The 20,742-nt window shown below is 43.9% G+C and overlaps 1 protein-coding gene across 9 annotated transcripts in view; it reads left to right on the forward strand.

Moving 5' to 3' along the window:
- The window catches only part of FAM193A (family with sequence similarity 193 member A), a 175,077-nt gene that overhangs the window by 83,500 nt on the left and 70,835 nt on the right, over positions 1-20,742 (forward strand). For all 9 annotated transcript variants that reach the window (XM_058546591.1, XM_058546582.1, XM_058546584.1 and 6 more), the window contains 3 exons: positions 3,320-3,554; positions 9,959-10,083; positions 15,367-15,514. In XM_058546591.1, the coding sequence (XP_058402574.1) occupies positions 3,320-3,554; positions 9,959-10,083; positions 15,367-15,514 (508 nt within the window). The remainder of the gene's footprint in view (positions 1-3,319; positions 3,555-9,958; positions 10,084-15,366; positions 15,515-20,742) is intronic.

The raw sequence follows: 20,742 nt of genomic DNA on the forward strand, positions 1-20,742 counted from the left end.
CTGTCTGTATGTGTGTTTTTCACATCGAGTGGCTTATAGCACCATGTGTGTTCTTCAGCAGATACCTTGTGCCCAGTGACGATACAGAATTTGAGAATTGAAGAATTCATTTTTATTCTTCCTTATAGTTTATAGCATCTTTTTCTCTTTTTTTGAATTGTTCCAAATAAAAGCAATAAATTTGAGCTAAACATTTCATGGATTGATTCTCCGTTAGGTTTCTTTTTCTCACATTTTGAATGCAACACCTTTGAGGGCTTGATAAACTCGTTTGCTGTACAGTAGAGCTTATCCTGGAGACAGGAGAAGTGGTTGGCCATGGGTTTTGTAAACTAGTTGATGAATTTGGCCAGTGTATTCAGGGTTTGATCTGTGAACCTCTGGTGTTACAAGAGATGGTTCCAGGTGGTATGTGCCTTTTTTAGAAGTTAGGTGTCCTAGTGAGTATTAGGACAAAATACATAACCTGCACATCAGAGCCCTGACTTCACAGCTTATGAATGTTTGGGAAGAGGCTAAAGTAAAATGAAAGACAGTTGAAAGAAAATATTCAGCAATAGTACAGATGAGGTATGTTATGGCAGAAATTATGAAGGTAATATGTGAATTGCTGAGGTTTGAGAAACAACATTACTCTAATAGTGAAATATGCTGTTGAGTGTAAAAATTCCACGCTCCCATTTAGGCATGTGTATATCGTGTACAATCACCAGTCACTTAACGACAGGGAGACATTTTGAGAAATGTGTCGTTAGGCGTTTTTGTCATTGTGCAAACATTACAGAGTGTACTTACACAAACCTAGATGGTATAGCCTGTGACACATCTATATGGTACTAATCTTATGGGACCGTCATATATGCAGTCTGTCATTGACTAAACTGTCATTATGTGATACATGACTGTATACTGTATTTTTCCTAGTCTTTGAGTCCAAGAACACTCTTTTTTTTGTTATTTAAATGCTGATACACATCAGGAAGGGGATGTCTTTAAAGCCTGTTTCTAGGAGCCTGGACAACTGGTGATGATAATCCTTTTTTCCGTTCTGTAGCCCTCAGCATCCTGTGTGATCTTGCTCTGCCTCCTCCTCCCACCTGATCTCCTTGTTCTCAGACCTTTTCATTACTACATTCCAGCCACACTGGCTCTCTTGCTGTTCCTCTACAGGCCATGCTCGTTTCTACTCCAGGGCCTTGGCATTTGCTCTTCTCTGTGTCTGAAATGTTCTTCCTTTCTCAGAGTTTTTTTCTCCCTTCCATTGTTCAGATTTGTCTTCAGAGTCACCTTCTTAAAGAGGGCACCTTATCTAAAATCCAAGGAGCCTGTCCCCATCACTCTTCATCCCCTTTTCTCCTTCTTTATTATATTACTGCCCCTGCCTTGAACTGCATATATATATATATATATGCATGTGCTGTAAGGGTCGTGAGGGCAGAGAGTTTATTTACCTGGCTTCCTCACTGCTCTGGCTTTGACACCTTAGAATAGCCTCCAGCACACATGTGCCAGTATTTGTTGAATGTATGTGTGAAAGCTTCCACAGCATCTTCCGCGTATTCCTGCCTCTTGGTCATATAACGTTTTTTTTTGTGTGTGTGAGGAGATCAGCCCTGTGCTAACATCTGCCAATCCTCCTCTTTTTTTGCTGAGGAAGACTGGCCCTGGGCTAACATGCGTGCCCATCTTCCTCCACTTTATATGGGATGCCACCACAGCATGGCTTGCCAAGGAGATCCCAACCGGCGAACCCCGGGCCGCTGCAGCAGAGCATGCGCACTTAACCACTTGTGCCACTGGGCCGGCCCCTTGGTCATATAACTTTTAAAAAATCTGTTTGCAAAAGTACCACATGGTCATTTCAGTAATTTATAAGATACAGAAATGGACAAAGAAATAAAATAAAATGCATGTCTAATTCCATGGTAAGAGAACTAAGAAAGAGCTATCCATTCTCTAAGTTTGATTGTCCCTGTGTCTTTTGAGTCTTCTGTGGCTTTCCTTTAACAGATGAAATACATTCTGTTTCAGAGGACAGTTGTTATACTAGTAATTAATTAAAATCGTTATGCTAAAAAATTAACATATCTATCTGAAATGTACTAAATGCAGTGTGAATCCCATCAAATTTTACTGTTTCTTTAGTCACATTTTATATAAGGCTTCACATGTTCCATTGCGGGATTTTACTTGGCTCTTGTCTTTTACAACCTAGGTAGTGTGGTAATTTAAAAATGGAATAGATGACAACTTACACTCTTCTCTTTTGACCAAATGTGGTGCCCAGAAGGTGAAAGGATCCATTATATAAAATCCAGGAACTGTAGCTTAATATATTTTACAACTTGTGTCTAATAAAGTGCTGAACTCAAAGTGGTTCCTCCTGGTGATGGGTTATTGTAGTTGTTATTTCGGTGGTCCTACGTTTCCATCTAGAGGTTCCTCAGTAGCGCACGATTAAAAGAAGTGACCACTTTAACCACAGTAATGCCAAATACTATTGAACAAGTTTTTAAAAGTAGGTTTATCTCCAAGTTAGGAAAAATTCATGAAAATGTTAATTGCTATTGTGTCTTGGTAGAGGGCCATATATTAATATTCCCTGCTCTTCAGCTTACAGATTTTACTTAAACACTTTTAATGTTTTTTTTGGTAGGGTTATTTAAAAAGAGATGTACTGTCTCTAAAGTTTTCTCTGTTTATAAAAATAATACAAGCCCATTTGGATTGTATACTGAATTCCTAGAAAAAGGGAAAAGCAGTCTGCTGCAATCCTCCAACCCAGGTCTCACCTCTGCTGGGATCATGCTTTTCACCTGTTAACATATAAGCATTCAAAAATCGTCTTCCGTCTCCTATGTTGTCAATAGTCCGGTGGTTGAGAAGTACGTCTTGGGCCAGCTGCCGAGGCACCAGTGTGTACGCTCTGCCACCTGCTGGCTGTGTGAATTCCAACAACTTACCCGCCTGTGTGGGCCTCAGTGTTTAACTGGGTGATTAACTCAATGAATAACTGAGTTAATACACGTGAGAAACAGAGCTGGCACAGAGTAAGCTCTCGATAAATGTCGGTTTTTCCATCAGTTAGCTGACGACTTTGGGAGAGGTTCCCAACGCTCTCTGTGTGCGGGTTCCCTGCTGTTGAGTGAGGTGATCGTATGTCTCACAGGTTGTTGTGAGAAGATGGTGGTGGTTGTTGTTAGGTGGGTGCCTGTGGAAAGGCTTCAGAAAAGATGCTCACCGGTATAAAAACGGTCCCGTCAAGGGGACCTGTGTGTGCGGGTCACGGGTGAGTCGTGACTCTCTCTTTTCTGTGCAGGCTCTGTGAGAGGGACCCCTACCAGCTGTACCAGCGGCTGGAACAACAAGCCAGAGAGTATGTGCTGGAGATGAAGGTCCGACTCCTCCGGCAGTTGTCGGCTGCATCCAAAGTGAAAGCGCCGTCTGCCCTGCAGGGCCCTCCACAGGCGCACCAATTCATCTCCCTCCTTCTCGAGGAGTATGGCGCCCTCTGCCAGGCGGCGCGCACCATCAGCACCTTCCTTGGCACTCTGGTAAGAGAGAAAGCTGCCTTCTCTTTGGTTTTGTTGAGAAAAACTGTGTGGCAGGATGAAGTTTTTGAGGCTTGTTTGTTGATCTCGTGCAGTGTCACAGACCCTCCCCTCCTCCAGGATGTTCAGGCGAGTAGGAGAGAACCGGATTCCTCTCCTCGTTCTCTTTCCTCTGGACTTTGCTGCGGGATAAGAGTGTTGAGTGGATTAATATCTGGGTGACACATTATAGAAATACTGTTTGGGGACCTTGAGGCCTAGGGAGTGAGGCATGGGCACAATATGAGGTGAGGACCAGTGTGTGTGTTAATAGGGAGAAGAAAGAGAAATGGTTTGTATTTTAAGCTGTTAATTCTGTTGTTACTATAGACAAAGGCTTATATTTGATGGAGTGCACATGAAGAGCATGAAAACTGTAGAGTGCGCCTGTTTACAGCCCTGTGGCTTTCAGTCATTGATTCACTCAACAATCTAGCATTGAGTTAAGGATAGGTTTACACAATCAAATAAGACACTATTCCCACCTGCCCCACCCCCGCCCCAGTAAATATCTTCAAGTACTTAATGAAGGAGACAAACAGCTGTGTTCTCACTGGGTCTCTGACAATCTTAAAAAGTAAATTACCATAAATGGTGGAAGGAGGCATGTAGTAGAAGTACAATTACTAGAAACTGGGTAAGCTGGGGATCGATCCTAGACAGCTTCAGTGCATTTGCTGGTTGGAAGGAGGCCATGCTCCCCAGAGAGACAAGCTATTTACACTTTCTTGACTATTATAAAAGCACCCATTTACTAATAGTCTGTGGAGTTTTTCATCATCACTTATGTTTTATTATTAAATGATACTTCATTGGGCTAGTTTTGGGTGCTTTCTTAGTGGTAAAACTACATTTTGAAACAAATATAGTAACCAGTGGCTCCTAAGATTTTAAGCATAATGGTCTTCGTGTGATTCTGAAGTTGATGGACCTTCTTGCTAGAAAAATTTACGTACTCCCAGTTTTCCAAGTTACTTCAGGGGTTCGTGGACTTCCTCAAGCATCCCTGCAGTAGACCACTGACATTCCTGTAAGTGACTCCCTAAAACCTTGAGGAAGGCATCCATTGTGAGAAAAAGAGCTGGTGAATGGCAGGGGCAGTTATCTCTGTTTCAAGGCCTGTGGCTAAGAAATTGAACACCAGTCTTCTGAGCAGGGCCAGGCTTGTCTTTGGTGCCTTATTCCTTCATCTTGCATCTCTTACAGCGTTCCCTCTCCCACTTGTACTTACTGAAAGTTCCCCAGAAGTCCAAATCCAGTGCTACCTCCTCTCTCACCACACCCTTGAACCTTCCCAAGTCTGCTGAGAGAGGAAAGGAGGACATGAGCTGAGGTTAAGAGTGCCTCCTGCCTGCCTGAGCCTGGGGCACAGCGTAGTGAGGAGCGCTACTGCTGGGCCCCAAAAAGTGCTGCTTGAGTCCAGGCCCTCCACAGGTGGTTAGAGTAGAGTGCTGTTTTATGAAGTAACAAAAATTAATTTTGACCATGTTTACTGAAGCAAATTCCTAGCAGTTTATATAGAAATGTTTTCTTGTGGTTTGAAAAAAGCTCAAAAACTCTGAGCATAAAATATAGCTGTTTGGTCAATGAGTTATTTCACTTGCTTTACACGTAGAGATACTCACTTTGGTTTCCAGTGGTACAGCAGTTGAGATACCCTGAACTCATCCTTCCTTCTAGGCAAACAACTGAATTACTGGATAACAGAAACGAAAACAAGATAAAATCTTTTAAAACACATGCTGAGATGGCATAAAAGGCAAGAAGCAGGGATCCGAGCTTGCCAGTAAAGTCAAGCAACATGCAGATCACCTCTGGAGGACTCGACTTTATGTTATGTAGCCACAGTACCATTGTCACACACACAAAAACTGACAGTGATTGCTTATTATTAACTAACACCCAGTCGATAGAGAAATCTCCCAATTATCTCAAAAGTTTCTTTTTATGGTTGAGGTGTTCAAATTGGGATCCAGCAAGGTTCACAACTTTATAACAACATCCTTCCAGGCCCACCCAGTGATCAATGCAGTGTAAAGAATTGACAGAGGGCCGGCCCCATGGCTTAGTGGTTAAGTGTGCACGCTCCGCTACTGGCGGCCCGGGTTCGGATCCTGGGCGCGCACCGATGCACCGCTTTTCCGGCCATGCTGAGGCCACGTCCCACATGTAGCAACTAGAGGGATGTGCAGCTATGACATACAACTATCTACTGGGGCTTTGGGGGGAAAAAAAAAATAAAATTATAAAAACTAAAACAAAACATATTTAGTAAGAAAAGGGACATGGTTTTACATTTTTGCGTATCTCTTTTAGTGTCTGGCTTAATTGAAGAAGACACCTGGATTCTCATATCTGCTTCTGCACTCAGTCTCTTGTCATAGGTTGTTTTGGTTGAGGTTATTGAAGAAAATTCAGTCTCACACACATATGTATTTGGAAAAGGGAGGAATATTTTAATAGCCTTTTCAGTTCGTTGTGGATGTTCTTTGAGAGTCCACCAGAGCCTGAGTGCTTTTGAATGGTTAGTTGCAGTGTAGAATCTGAACCATAACACTGAACTGCCCCCACTCTGTTATGTCAGAATCCACTGGTGTAGCTCACACTTCAAATGCTCTGGCTCATGCGTGGTTTTCTTTTTTTTTTGTTTTTTTTTTTTTGGTGAGGAAGATCAGCCCTGAGCTAACATCCATGCCAATCCTCCTCTTTTTGCCGAGGACGACGGGCCCTGAGCTAACATGCGTGCCCATCTTCCTCCACTTTATGTGGGACACCGCCACAGCATGGCCTGGACGAGTGGTGGGTCGGTGCGCGCCTGAGATCCGAACTCGGGCCGCCAGCAGCGGAGTACGTGCACTTAACCGCTACGCCACGGGGTCGGCCCCATCATGCGTGGTTTTCTAACATCACACGTGGTCGTTTGGGAAAAACTGGCTCACTGAGTGAGTTATGTAGATCTTCCTGATGATATTCAATATCACATTCAACAACATGATATTCAATATTAAAAAAAAGACCTTTGTTAACTCAGCGCTGATCCTCTTCAGAAGGGTCTTTAAATGTGGAGAAGCTTCAGGGCCATGGTGGCAGATACAAGTGTTCCTAAGTTCTAATTTTGCTTGAAAGCTCAGGTTTTATGATTGGCCACAAATAGTTGTTTTCCTTGAGGCAAGAAGTTCACTTGCTGTGTGAATGATGCTGGCTGATTCTCTGCTAACCCCAGTAGCTTCTCTGTAAACAGTATTCCCATTCCCCTGATTCTGCAGAACCCATGAAACACATTTAGACATAGAAAGGTCTTTTCAAAAATGTGACTTTCCTGGGAAATGCACTTGCTTGTGGGATTTATTCCATACTTCCCCAGGGATCAAACAGGATAATAGGGTCACATTTTTTCTATTTATTTTAAGTATTAAAATAAAGTTGGGACTAGACTTAAGTTATGCCTTCAGCCATCTAGGAAACACCTTACCAGGCTATAATAATATTGAACATCCTGTTATTTCTCAAGGTGTATTGTAGGACTTGATTCTAAACACTTCCTCTTCCTTCCAAACCCTCAAAAACCTTTTTGCAGTTGAACGTGGGAAGTAAGACTGGTTTGGATAGAAAAGCCTGAGGTCGAGTCCTTGGTGAGCTTTTTCTTGGTGCTTGGGCAGCACCGAGTCTGCCATCCTCTCATAGCAGCTGTGATAGCACATCTCCCATAGACCCCAGTCCCCACATTCCCTGGGCAAGTTGGTCAGCCTCTGGAGTCTGTTTCTGGCCTGTGAGTGGGGCACGGCAGCACCAAGTTCAGGGTTATTGCAGGTGCTGCTGATGAGTTCTTAGTGTGGGAAGCACTAAGAACATTGCCTGGCCCACAGGAAGCACTCCGTAATGCACATGTTGTTATCCTAAGTTGATTTCAGGTTGTGAAATGAGTTTAGGGTCTGCTGTTTCTCTTGCCTGCCTCACCTGGAAGTATAATTTCAGATTTCATTAAAAATGCTGAATGTCAGGGCCGGCCCTGTGGCTTAGCGGTTAAGTGTGTGCGCTCTGCTACTGGCGGCCCGGGCTCGGATCCTGGGCGCGCACCGACGCACCGCTTTTCTGGCCATGCTGAGGCTGCGTCCCACATACAGCAACTAGAAGGATGTGCAACTATGACACACAACTATTTACTGGGGCTTTTGGGGGGAAAAACAAAAGAGGAGGATTGGCAATAGATGTTAGCTCAGGGCTGATCTTCCTCACCAAAAAAAAAAAAAAAAATGCTGAATGTCTTCATAAATCAATCTTTATCCAGTTGCCTTTAGTTAACATGAGCCCAAAAGCCAGAGCTGTGATCCTGCCGTGCAAGTATTGTAACACGATGCCTGAGGTTGCTCACAGGCTGGCAAGCAGGAACCACTTACTCTGTCCTGAAGATTTATAGAAGAGGCCAGGCAAGACCTTGGCTCTCTTGGGACGCCTTCCCTGAACCCTCCCTCAGCTGACTGAGGGCCTGGCCTGCCTGCTGCCTTAGCTCCTAAATGTTCTTTGTCATGGAGACAAATAATAAATCAGATCAACACCTGCTCTTCTGTCCCCGGGGGACTCCTGAAGGGCAGGGACCTACTGTATTAGTCTTTGTGTCCTTGTACCTGCACAGAGCCTGTGCAGAGTCTCTGCTGAAGTGTATGGCATGTGTCCTTTTGACACTTTGTGGCTACAGTGTTATTACAGGCACATTCTTGGGTAACAGTTTCTCATTACAGGCCTCAGGCTGAGTTTATTGGTTGCCAGGCCCTGGTCTTCTGCCCTGCCCAACTTTTCTCTGTTGAGTAATGGCACTGAGATATTCTGGGTGTGAAATAGGAGTGATAAAATTCAAGTCTGGGAGGCGCTGGTATTTTAGTAAAACATACAGTGGGAGCAAGCACTGAAAACATTGACAGAATTGAGGGTTTGAGGTTCTCTGCAGATGTCATAGATTCTTTGCTAAATCTCTCTCTTTATGTTTTTAGGGTATAAAAAGGGGACTGTAACTAGCAGAGCTGTCATATATATGTACATAGTATAGCAGTATCACTGGTGTGCTCACCACATCATCTTACAGATGTTTGTTTTCAGGAATAGGAATTGATCATTTTAACTTGTTCTCCAGCCCCCTGTGTCAACCAATTATCAGGTGACAAAACAATGGAATTTTCATGTGTAGATCGTTTACTAACATCTCCAGGTGTGATCATTTCAACTCAGTTTGGCTACATGTAAATTAGAACAGACCACTAAATTTAGTCACTCTGAGTAATCCAATTCAGAGGAGAGCCTGAGTGTGAATGCATACTGATAAGCAGTTTCTCGAGCTGTCCATCGTTTAGGTAAGGAACAGAATGTAAGATGATTCGAATGTAAGATGATTCGGCACAAGTAGTGTACGAGTAGCTTACAGATGGAAGCATGGATTCACACATGCATGGTTGTAGCAAGACCTGTTAAGAGTGAACGCTGCATTTAGGAAAGGTACTCACGCCATCTATCCTGGTCACCTTGTGTTGAGGGCAAGTGGACGTCTCTTGATGTCACACTCTGTGATGGCCAGGATGCTCTCAAATGTTTAGAAGTTGTTGTCTAAAGTAACTGACGAGTTTACCCACATTTATTAGGGAAACGAAAGACCTGACCTTTCACGGAGTGACCCTTCACTAGTGGAGAAATTATTTGCTTCAATCAGAATGGGAGATTCTGATAGGGAAGAAAATAATTCTCCTTTGACGTCAAAGGATTTGTATGCATTTAAATTGTTTGGAAAGTAGGGCTTTAGATACCTTTTTTTTTTTTTTTTGTGGTGAGGAAGATCAGCCCTAAGCTGACTTCCATGCCAATCCTTCTCTTGTTGCTGAGGAAGACTGGCCCTGAGCTAACATCTATGCCTATCTTCCTCCACTTTATATGGGACGCCGCCACAGCATGGTCTGACAAGTGGTGCCTCGGTGCGCGCCCGGGATCCAAACCCGGGCCGCCAACAACAGAGTGTGCACACTTAACCACTACGCCACTGGGCCAGCCCCTAGATACATTTTTGAAAGCATAATTATAAGAAATGACTGTCAAATATGTGCAATTGTTTCTCTTCTTTCTCTGTCCCTTCATCTGTGTGCGTCTTGCGACCCTTTCTGCTGTGTGTAAGTTATTTAGAAGGGAGGCTAAGTGGGGTTGCGTGTCCGTATAGTCAGAAATCTGCATCAGTGTGCACTTTAGGACTTACAGGGAGCAATGACTCCTTGTAAGGAGAATGTTCTAGACATTTGTAGAGGGATGTGAATGTGGAGTGGGGAGGAAATCCTTCTGGGGTTTTTTTAGTCTTCATCAATTCAGTACGTCTTCTATTTATTTTTAACTAGGAAAACGAACACTTGAAAAAGTTCCAGGTGACATGGGAACTCCATAATAAACACCTATTTGAAAATTTGGTCTTTTCGGAGCCACTTCTCCAGAGCAACTTGCCAGCACTGGTGTCGCAGATCAGGTATTTGGTCTTAATCTGCATATGTCCCCGTGGTATGTGACAGCACGGTTCTTTTCCCTGTGGTGTAGCGTGTGTGCATCTGAACACCGCTGTAGCGTGGAAATTCTTGCTGGAAAAATCACAGGACTCGGAAAAATACACTTTGGGCAGAAAGCTAAAAACCCGAAGAGTAATACGATTAAACTTGAAAATAACAAACCCAATAGTAGTACTAGTAAGATTTAACACCACAAATTTCTCATAAACAAGGAAAAGTTGTGGTAAATATAGTGTTTTACCTTGACGAGACTCAGGCTTGGCCAGGTGGCTATGGTATCGTCTATGCTGTGGCACTTGGGTGTACAGGGAAGATGAGGTGGGAGGAGGGAAGTGGGAGATGAGAGGAGAAAGGTGAAAGGTGGGAAGAGGAGAGAGGAGGATGGCTGATGGGTATGATGGTGCCAAGGGGCTCCTAGGCACTGGGCATAGGGATTAGACACACTGTTGCATCTCTCAAAAGTTCCCTCAGTGTCTTTGTTCACGGCTTGGGTTCTTCTTACTGGTGTAAAGTATCCATGGTGCTTCATCATGTGTGCCAAGAGGAGTGTACCAGGTACAGTACTTGGGGGCGTTTGCCCTGGTGACAGGGGAAGTGAGAAGGCTCAACTCAGGGTTTGTTTGCTCCGACTTAGCTGTGCTCAGCTGAGAGGAGGCTCCTCTGATCTGCTCTCACTCTGCACTGCTGAGCCAGGCCTGAGCTCCCGCAGTTCTGCAGCACGGTGATTTTGTTCCTTATCTACTTACCACATGTGAACAGATTCCCACACTATAGATGCATCATAACAGCACAGACTATAGTCATCTTTATTTAAATGTCCGTATTGAAATATATTGGGGCCAGATTCACAAAGAAGGGAAATGACTTTTAAGTAAACAAATTATTGTTGTAGTTGACTTATACACCACTTTTTTTTTTCTCTTGAAACCCATGTATCCACCCAGTCTTTATTTCCTGTATTCCTAAATCCTATTTGTTCCCACTTCACATTCTCACCTCTGGAGAAAGAATAACCTTAAAAACAGTTAGGTAAGGGGATAAAGTCTTATGCGAGTGTGGCCTGCACTCTGGTTGGTTCCTCACCCTTCCAGCATCCCCTTCACCACAGCCTGCTTCCCCCCCACCCTTCCCCTTCTGTGTCCATGCTGAAAGCATCCGCTACATTCACTGGTGAGTGCATGGAGACTTGAGTGTCCCAACTGCCACCCTCACGGAAGAAAAGAGTCAGGAGAATATTCGAAGTCATGAGTTTGAAATGCAGAACATGGTTTTGTCCCTAGTTAGAACGTTCAGATCCACCAAAAGCACTTTTTATAAAAAGACATGCATCTAGGGGGAGGGTTCTTACAGCAAGATTCCAGGGTATTCAGCCTTGTTTTTTTTTTCTGGCGAGCCAGTGAGTTTGGTGGACCTGTTGTCCAACTGTGGGTGGGTGACAGAAACCTGAAATGTATTATAAAACTCCATTTTTTTTTCTGTACCCTGGTTCTGGATTTCTCATTTGCTCATTGGGAATAATGGTCAGACTCCAAAGATCAGCAGTGTTTTAGAGTCTTAAATGTTAATTCTGGGGTCAAGCTATAGTATTGCTCTCAGGAGCAGGTGAGGGAGGGGGAAATAGAGACAAGAGGAGCTGAGGGGAAGGCAAGCAGAGCGTTTCCCAGGAGGCTGGTGATGCCAAGAGGAGCGGCTCCTCTGAGTTCCCTGGCGGGCGCCTTTGTAGAACCCTAGAATAATTCACATTTGAGCTTCTAGTGTACAGATACCCATTTAACAACTCATAAAACTTCTGTGACAAGTTATCTACAAACACCACCCCTAAAGTAATGACCACATCTGGGGCACATGAAATCCATAGTTGTATTTTAATGTTGACACTTTATCTCTGGGCCTGTGTTTAACAAAGTAAAACACAGATACAGAAAACTACACAAAGCAAATGTATAGCTCAGTGGCAGGCGAACATCCCATAGCTACCACCCACTGTGGCCCCTAGAAGCAAGTCCCTCCTTGAACCTGTACAGGATGGACGCCTCTCCCAGAGCTGTCACTGAATGGGCACAGTCTCGCTCTTTCGTGTCTTTCTCTTGTTACGTGTGCATTTCCATAATGTTGCCTGAAGTTTTATTAGATGTATCTTTTTTTTTTCTTTTAACACAAGTTATCTACCCAAAGGTTGACCTCATTAAAGTAACTGACTTAGTTTAGGAATGTTATTTCTCTCTCTTTTTTTAACAACTTGGTTGAGATATAATTCAAATAACTGTACAATTCATTCATTTAAAGTGTACAATTCAGTGGCTATTGGTATATTACGTTATTAGTTTTTTAAAATTGTGGTAAAATATAGGTAACATAAAACTTGCCATTTTAACCATTTTTAAGTGTATAATTCAATAGCATTAATTACATTCACAATATTGGGCAACCATCACCAGTATCTATTTCCAAAACTTTGTCATCACCCCAAGCAGAGAGTATCCCCAGGAAACAGTGACTCCCCACTCCCCCTGCTTCTTTTTCCGTGTCTTTTGAGATTCGTTAATCTGTAGGTGCCCCACCCCTACCCCCTTTTCCCTTACAATTTATCTGTTCAAGAACCTGAGCCGTTTGTCCTGTCTTGATGCCCAGGGTCTGGATCCTGCAGTGTGTGTGCTCATGGGGCATCCAGCAGACCCTCTGTCTGTACTGCCTGCGAGTTGGTGGCTGGATCCAGAAGGTCTCTCAGTCTCTGCTTCTGTCGCGGTGGCAAGACTGGGAGCCTCATTGTATCTGCTTATTTGTCATTGTGGATATGAATAACTATTGCCCAATTTAGTCTTTATTTTAAATATATAATATATTGTCAGGGAAGATTTTAATTAAAATTAAAATTTTTAATTTTAAATAAATTTACCCAAACTGATTTTATTTCATTGTCCTTGTCACTTATTGTTTCACTTACACATTATTTGTGATAGATATTACCATGAATATCTTTCCAGTGCTGTCATGTGTTTGCAAAGTGAGTATTTGGATAGTAACCTGTTTGCTGAACCATTGATGTCATTTGACCCTGAGGATATTCCCTGCCATCTAGTAGCTCCCCTGTTTCCTCTCTGGATTCCAGCCCACCTTTGCTTGAATGTAAGCCCTGTGCCTACAGATTGTGCTCCAGTTACCCCACCAAAGATGTCCCAGGACCCCTGGACTACTTTGCTCTCCATTGGCTTGAAATACCATCTATATCATAGTGTAGGAGAGCAGTTCTTGCTTCTGGTAAGAGTGCAAAAAGAAGTGCATGCTGGGCTGATGCCGGTGCCCTTTAGCATCTGAGTTTTCCAAGTGGTACAAGAGGGGCAGGATGGCATTACGTAGGAGGTGGGTTTTGAGTGAAAAGTGGAAATCAGTGTGTGACGAGCAAGGTTGCAGAAACAGGAGTGGAGAGAAAACTGCTGCTTCGTTGGCTGCTGCCTGGTGAGACAGAAGACTGTGCTCAGGCCTGGGGATCACCTGGCACTGTGCAGGGCCCAGAGGAGCCTCAGAGAGTCACTGGGTTCTGTGTCTTGACGGGTGTTGTTTCCTGAGGGGCAGAAACAGCCTTAGAAGAACAGCCTTGATGTTTGAGAGAGCCTCAGTCACCATGTGGGTCAATATCATTCTCTTTCATTTTCTGGGCTTCCCTAAATAGCTTTTCAGTTACACCTGATTTCTGCGTGCTCCCTCTTTGAAGTGAATTTCATAGATGGACATGTATGTGGATAACTTCAGCAACCATGAATTCATTGGCAAGTTCTCCGTTTTCACGTGGTCACAAGTATGATTCACCTTCACCCAAGGGTGGAGACAGGTAAAAGAAGAGGGAGCCATTTACACCCATTGAAAAGGTTCTGATTTTAAAATTGCCTTATTATTTATTTTTATTATAAATTATTAGATTGTCATTGCAATAAAATTCTGAAAATATAGAAAATCATGAAGAGAGGTAGGTATTATAAACAATTTGGTGCTTCTTCTAGATTTTTTTTCCTATGTCCACCCCTTCATACACATATTTGTAAATAGGATGCCATAGTCATATTTTTACTTAACATGGGCGTATTTCCATTTCAGAACATATGTATGTAAGTGTATGTATGTATGTATGCATGCATGAATGAGTAGATGTATATAAAGTTTGTAATGAGTGCCTACGTACCCAGAATCCCTTTGTCTAGATGTGCCAGAATGTCTTTCAGTGGTTCCCAATGAGTAGCTTCCAGTTCTTTATATATAAACAACACTGATTGTTATTTATTTTTTTTGGTGAGGAAGATTGGCCCTGAGCTAACATCTGTGCCACTCTTCCTCCATTTTGTATGTGGGACGCCTCCACAGCGTGGCTTGATGAGCAGTGTATAGGTCCGCTCCCGGGATCCGAACCCGAGAGCCCTGGGCCACCAAAGCAGAGCACACTAACTTAACCACTACACCACCGGGCCAGCCCCAGCAACACTGGTTATTAACCCTGCACGTCGTCATTGTGCTCTTGAGCAACTATAAATGTTGTCTTTGATTTTGAAACTCCTTGTCAAGATGTCTTGATTATAGTTATTTTGGTTCAAATGTTGATATATTTAGATGCTAAGGAAATGAACAGTTTCTGTTGGTAACATGCGTGGTAACCTCCATACCCCCAACTCTCCCTGGCTTCCTACTTTCTCCCAGGCCACCACCTTGCCCCATATCCTTTTTTTCAGAAATCTGCATGTTGTCCTCATTGTTGACCTGTGTGTGTTTTTTGTTTTCTGTTTTTCTCATTTGCCAGCTTACCATCTTTCTTATAATACAGAATAAATAAAACTATATTTCTTTGGTTGAATCTAATTTTCTGTTTTACTTAATTTGAAAACCAGGTCCAAATTTTGTATTTCTCATTAAGTGTTTTGTTTTCTCTTGGTTAGTGTATTTCAGTAGGCAAAAAATAGTTTACAACCCTGTGTTTAGTAAACTGAATCACTACGCCTTAGTCTTTTTAGAATAGTGTTATTTACCACTAATTTTTTTTTCTTAGAAGCTATTACTTCTTCGAGCTGCTCCATTATGCAAGATTCTGTTCTGGGTGCTTTGCATATGTACTTATTAATCCCTCACAGCAACTAGTGTGGTGTGTAGTGGTGTCCCACTTGTCACATTGGGAGGGGAAGTGACAAACAGAAGCAAAACCTCTGGTCACTGGCCCAGAGCCTTTGGGCCCCTTTCTTTTCTTGAAAGGCCTGTCTCCCTAGGCTGGGGACCACGACGCACGACACCTGCGATGAGGACACATACAGCACCCTGCTGCAGCGGTACCAGCGTTCCGAGGAGGAGCTGCACAGGGTGGCCGAGGAGTGGCTGGAGTGCCAGAAGAGGATCGACGCCTACGTCGACGAGCAGGTGGGTGTGCACTGCCAGAACTTGCTGTGTGGAAGGCATGTGTGCCAAGCTGGAGGAGGAGGTGCAAGTGGGGGACTCCCAGCCACTGATTTTCCAGGGTCACCGAGAGCCACGTAGCACCCTCGTGCTACAATCTAGACGACCCTCGCCTAGCAGGCAGCAGCAGTTGGTCAGGTCAGCGTCGGCCTGGTCATGCCCGCTGTCACTTGCATAGGGTGCCGCCCAGGCTCAGTGTCACCTTCTGGGGTCTTGGGGGGCTGCTGAGCCTTGTAATTTCAGGAACCATTTACTGAATAGTCCGCCATTTAGAGCCTAGGGAACGCACAGGTGAGTGTGACCTTCAGAGCCCATTCTCTATCCGTCCCTAACTGTCTAGAAAGGGAGCGCAGACATGAACACAGGCAGTTGTGTTTGGCAGGTGGTTTACAGGGGCAGGGTCCTCCTGTTGGAGGGGCAGGTGCAGCTGGTCAGCTAGAGCCTCTCAGGGTGACATGGAACAGGGCTTCCAGATGGCATCCCAGCCTGCCTGCCCTGGCCTGCCTGCCTGTGTAAAACCCCTGGGAGGGTCAGGCAGGGAAGGCATTCACAGCGGCCCCTTGTCAAGGTAACAGGGTATGAGAAGTGACAAGGGAACAATGCAGGGCTCTGTGTTATAGTTTTGAGACTCTAGGAAAACAGAACCTTGATTCTGGCTTAAGACATGTGCTGGTCCAGTGTCTGTCTGGGATCGTTGGTGCCGCTTGGCAGCTGGCTGTGACGCCTTGGTCTCAGTGTTATTGTCTGAGCACAGTGAGAGATTGTGAAGAAGGAAGGGACTGGTGTGTGCTTGATGCTTCTCGACCTTGTGTCACTGATCTTTCAGGTCTCATGCCATGTTTAGTGGGGCAGTTCTCTCTGTAGCCACAGGAACCATAACTACAAGTGGTCTGTTATTCAGAACTTGGGAGAATTTCTCTTACCACGTTCTTCTGCATGGTACTGCCTTTAACCTTTGTCACAATTCTGCCAGCGCCGTGCACTTGGCCTTTTTCACAGTCCCTCTATGCACATTGCGTCAGGATGAGGTGGGGGTCTCAAGAGCCACTCTGCACCGATAACACGCTGCCTACTGTCCTGTAGCCCTGGGTTGAATGTGGAGAGCGACTGTTATTTTATGTTTTCTTCGGAGTGAATGTGTCCTTAGTTTGTGTGTCTGTTTTTGTAACCAGAGACTTATTCTCCAGCTGTGGTTTGTTGTTGACCATTGACTCCTCAGCTTAGGCCACTGTGGGAGCAGGGCTGTTCCCGAGTTACTTGATAGATTTCAATTTGGCAAATGCTGGAGCAGGGTCAGGTAGCTGTAACCTCTGCCCATGGCTTTTCCTGCCTAAAAAATAGCGGGACAGTGGGGCAGAGCAGGTCAGGGCCTCCGACTGTCTTGATCTGGACCTCTGCATCTTTGATCTGTACCTCTGATTGACTCATTCCCATGAGGCCTCGAGCATCCAGGCAGCCAGCAGCTGAGTCACTCTGACGCAAGACAGCAGAAAGGGAGCAGAAAGCTGCCCTCCCCTTTGCTGCCTGCATGCCCACCAGCCCGTTTTCAGGAGTTTACTATTTAGGTAGTGGAGGAACTTCTTTCATGTCATATGGAAGGTCCTGGACAGAGTCCTAGAGTCTGGATGGTGATGGCCACACTGTTTGTCCTCAGGGCAGCTCTGACCAGGCCAGATCCCGCCAGGAAATGGCAGTGGAGCCTAAGGAACTTGGAGTAGCCACTGTCCTCAGCACTGTGAAGAAGTCTAGTGAAAGAGACATTTAGCTTGTCCCAACCAGCCCTAGTGAGTGGAGTCTGAACCCCAGGTAGAAGAAGTGGGGAGATATTTCAGTTCTGTGTGCTATCGGGAGGAATTCCTAAAAGAGCTTCTCAGGAGAATGGGCTGTGTAGAATGGGCGTGGAAATTGAGTTCCCTGTTACAGGAAATGTGCAGAAATCAATTGACAGGAGGGTTTTAAATGTGGTTACACTAGGAGACCTGTGAAGGCCCCCTGCATCTCTGAGATTTCATGTGAGGGATGAATCTGTCCCTGACAGTGGAGCTTGTTGAACTTTGTGTTTGATGCTAAGTGCTGGTGAGGGGGTTTGCAGAGCACCATAGTGGGGAGACGCTCGTCTATGAGTGTAAGTGCAAATGAAGGCCCGCTGGTGTGTAAGCACTGCCAGTCCTCCTGTTGAGCAGGGAGGCTAGCCATCCCTGATGATGTCCTGTCACAGAGAAGCCTGCAGTCTGGAAGCTTATCTGCAGGAGACTTCCACTTCCCTCTCTGCCTGCGTTTCGCATTTACTTCTGCAGGAATTGATGCTGTTAACTAGAGGTGGGAATCCTAATTTATCCTTGACTTTCCCCTCATGTTTTATCAATGTAAGCTTCCGATAATATGAATAACTTGTGATGTTCTTGTAGATGATTTTGGAGAAATGGTGTAACTAAAATGATAATTTAGGTGAAGAGAAGAGAAGGTAAATGAACATTTATTGAACACTGTCCCAAGCACTGTGCTAAGAAATGTGTGGCTGTGACCTCATTGCCACTCACAATATTCTATGAAATAATGGTATTGCCCTATTTTACACATGAGTAGAGGCTTGGGAGGACATATTGGGTCCCCAGCCCCTCGGCCAGGGAGGCCTGCTGGGATTTGGATCAGGGGTATCCACATCCTGCCCTCCTGAGGACCCTATGGGGTCTTTCTTATTTCACCTTATAGGTGTGATGAATGTGAATACAATTCTAGTTTCAGAAATTCTTTCTTCATTTCTCCAATTGAACTATGACTAAACACGTAAATGCCACAGAACAATTCTTAAAAAAAAAGGGAAAAGACTGAGACTTAAAAATCCTTTGGGAATAGTACAGGTATACCTCGTTTTATTGCACTTTGCAGATATTGCACTTTTTACGAAATGAAAGTTTTTGGCAACCCTGCATTGAGCAAGTCTGTCAACACCATTTTTCCAATAGCGTTTGCTCACTTCGTGTCTCTGTGTCACATTTTGGTAATTCTTGGAATATTTCAAACTTTTTCGTTATTATTTGTTATGGTGATCTGTGATCAGTGATCTTTGATGTTACCATTGTAATTGTTTTGGGTGCCACAGACCGTGCCCATACAAAATGGCGAACTTAATCAATAAATGTGTGTGTTCTGACTGCTCCACCGACCAGCCATTTGTCCATCTCCCTCTCTTCACCCCTCCCTATTCCCTGAGGCACAACAATTGAAATTAGGCTAGTGAATAACCCTACACTGGCCTCTAAGTGTTCAAGTGAAAGGAAGAGTTGCACATCTCTCACTGTAAATCAATAGCTAGAAATGATTAAGCTTAGTGAGGAAGGCATGTCGAAAGCTGAGATAGACCAAAAGCTAGGCCTCTTGTGCCAAAAACAGTTAGCCAAGTTGTGAACGCAAAGGAAAAGTTCCTGAAGGAAATTAAAAGTGCGACTCCAGTGAATACACAAATGACAAGAAAGCAAAACAGCGTTATTGCTGAAATGGAGAAAGTTTTAGTGCTCTGGGTAGAAGATCAGACCAGCCACAACATTCCCTTAAGTCAAAGCCTAATCCAGAGCAAGGCCCTAACTCACTTCAATTCTGTGAAGGCTGAGAGAGGGGAGGAATCTGACAAAGAGAAGTTTGAAGCAAGCAGAGGTTGGTTCATGAGGTTTAAGGAAAGAAGCCATCTCTATAACATAAAAGTGCAAGGTGAAGCAGCAAGTGCTGATGTAGAAGCTGCAGCAAGTTATCCAGAAGATCCAGCTAAGATAACTAATGAAGGTGGCTACCCTAAGCAACGGATTTTCAGTGTAGATGAAATACCCTTATATTGGAAGAAGATGCCATCTAGGACTTTCATAGCTAGAGAAGAGAAGTCAATGCCTGGCTTCAAAGCTTCAAAGGACAGGCTGACTCTCTTGTTAGGGGCTAATGCAGCTGGTGACTTTAAGTTGAAGCTAATGCTCATTTACCATTCTGAAAATCCTAGGGCCATTAAGAGTTATGCTAAATCTAGTCTGCCTGTGCTCTATAAATGGAACAACAAAGTATGGATCACAGCACATTTGTTTACAACATGGCTTACTGAATATTTTAAGCCCGCTGTTGAGACTTACTGCTTGGAATAAAAGATTCCTTTCAAAATATTACAGCTCATTGACAATGTACCTGGTCACCCAAGAGCTCTGATGGAGATGGACAACGAGATTAGTGTTGTTTTCATGCCTGCTAGCACAACATCCATTCTGCAGCCCATGGATCGAGGAGTAATCTTGACTTTCAAGTCTTGTTATTTAAGAAGTATGTTTCATAAGACTATAGCTGCCATAGGTGGTGAGTCCTCTGATGAATCTGGGCAAATTAAATTGAAAACTTTCTGGAAAGGATTCACCATTCTGAATTAAGAACATTCATGATTCATGGGAAGAGGTCAAAATATCAACATTAACAGGAGTTCAAAAAAAGTTGATTCCAACTCTCATGGATGACTTTGAAGAGTTCAAGGCTTCAGTGGGGGAAGTAACTGCAGATGTGATGGAAATAGCAAGAGAACTAGAGTTAAAAGTGAAACCTGAAGTTACGACTGAATTGCTGCAATCTCATAATAAAACTTAACAGATGAGGAGTTGCTTCTTATGGATGAGCAAAGAAAGTGGTTTCTTGAGATGGAATCTATTTCTGGTGAAGATGCTGTGAAGGTTGTTGAAATGACAACAAAGGATTTAGAATATTACATAAACTTAGTTGATAAAGCAATGGTGGAGTTTGAGAAGATTGACTCCAATTTCAAACGAAGTTCCACTGTGGGTAAAATGCTATCAAACAGCATCGCATGCTACAGAGAAATCGTTTGTGATAGGAAGAGTTCATCGATGCGGCAAACTTTGTTGTTGTCTTATGTTAAGAAATTGCCACAGCCACCCCAGCCTTCAGCAACCACAACCCTGATCAGTCAGCAGCCTTCAACATGGAGGCAAGACCCTCCACCAACAGAAAGCTTACAAATTACTGAAGGCTCAGATGATGGTTAGCATTTTTTAGCAATGAAGTATTTTCTAATTAAGGTATGTGCATTGTCTTTCTAGACACAATGCTGTTGCACACTTAATAGACTATAGTATAGTGTAAACATAACTTTTATATGCACTGAGAAACCAAAAAAATTAGTGTGACTCACTTTGTTGCAATATTCA

The sequence above is a fragment of the Diceros bicornis genome, chromosome 8 (genome assembly GCF_020826845.1).
Source record: "Diceros bicornis minor isolate mBicDic1 chromosome 8, mDicBic1.mat.cur, whole genome shotgun sequence".
NCBI lineage: Eukaryota > Metazoa > Chordata > Mammalia > Perissodactyla > Rhinocerotidae > Diceros > Diceros bicornis.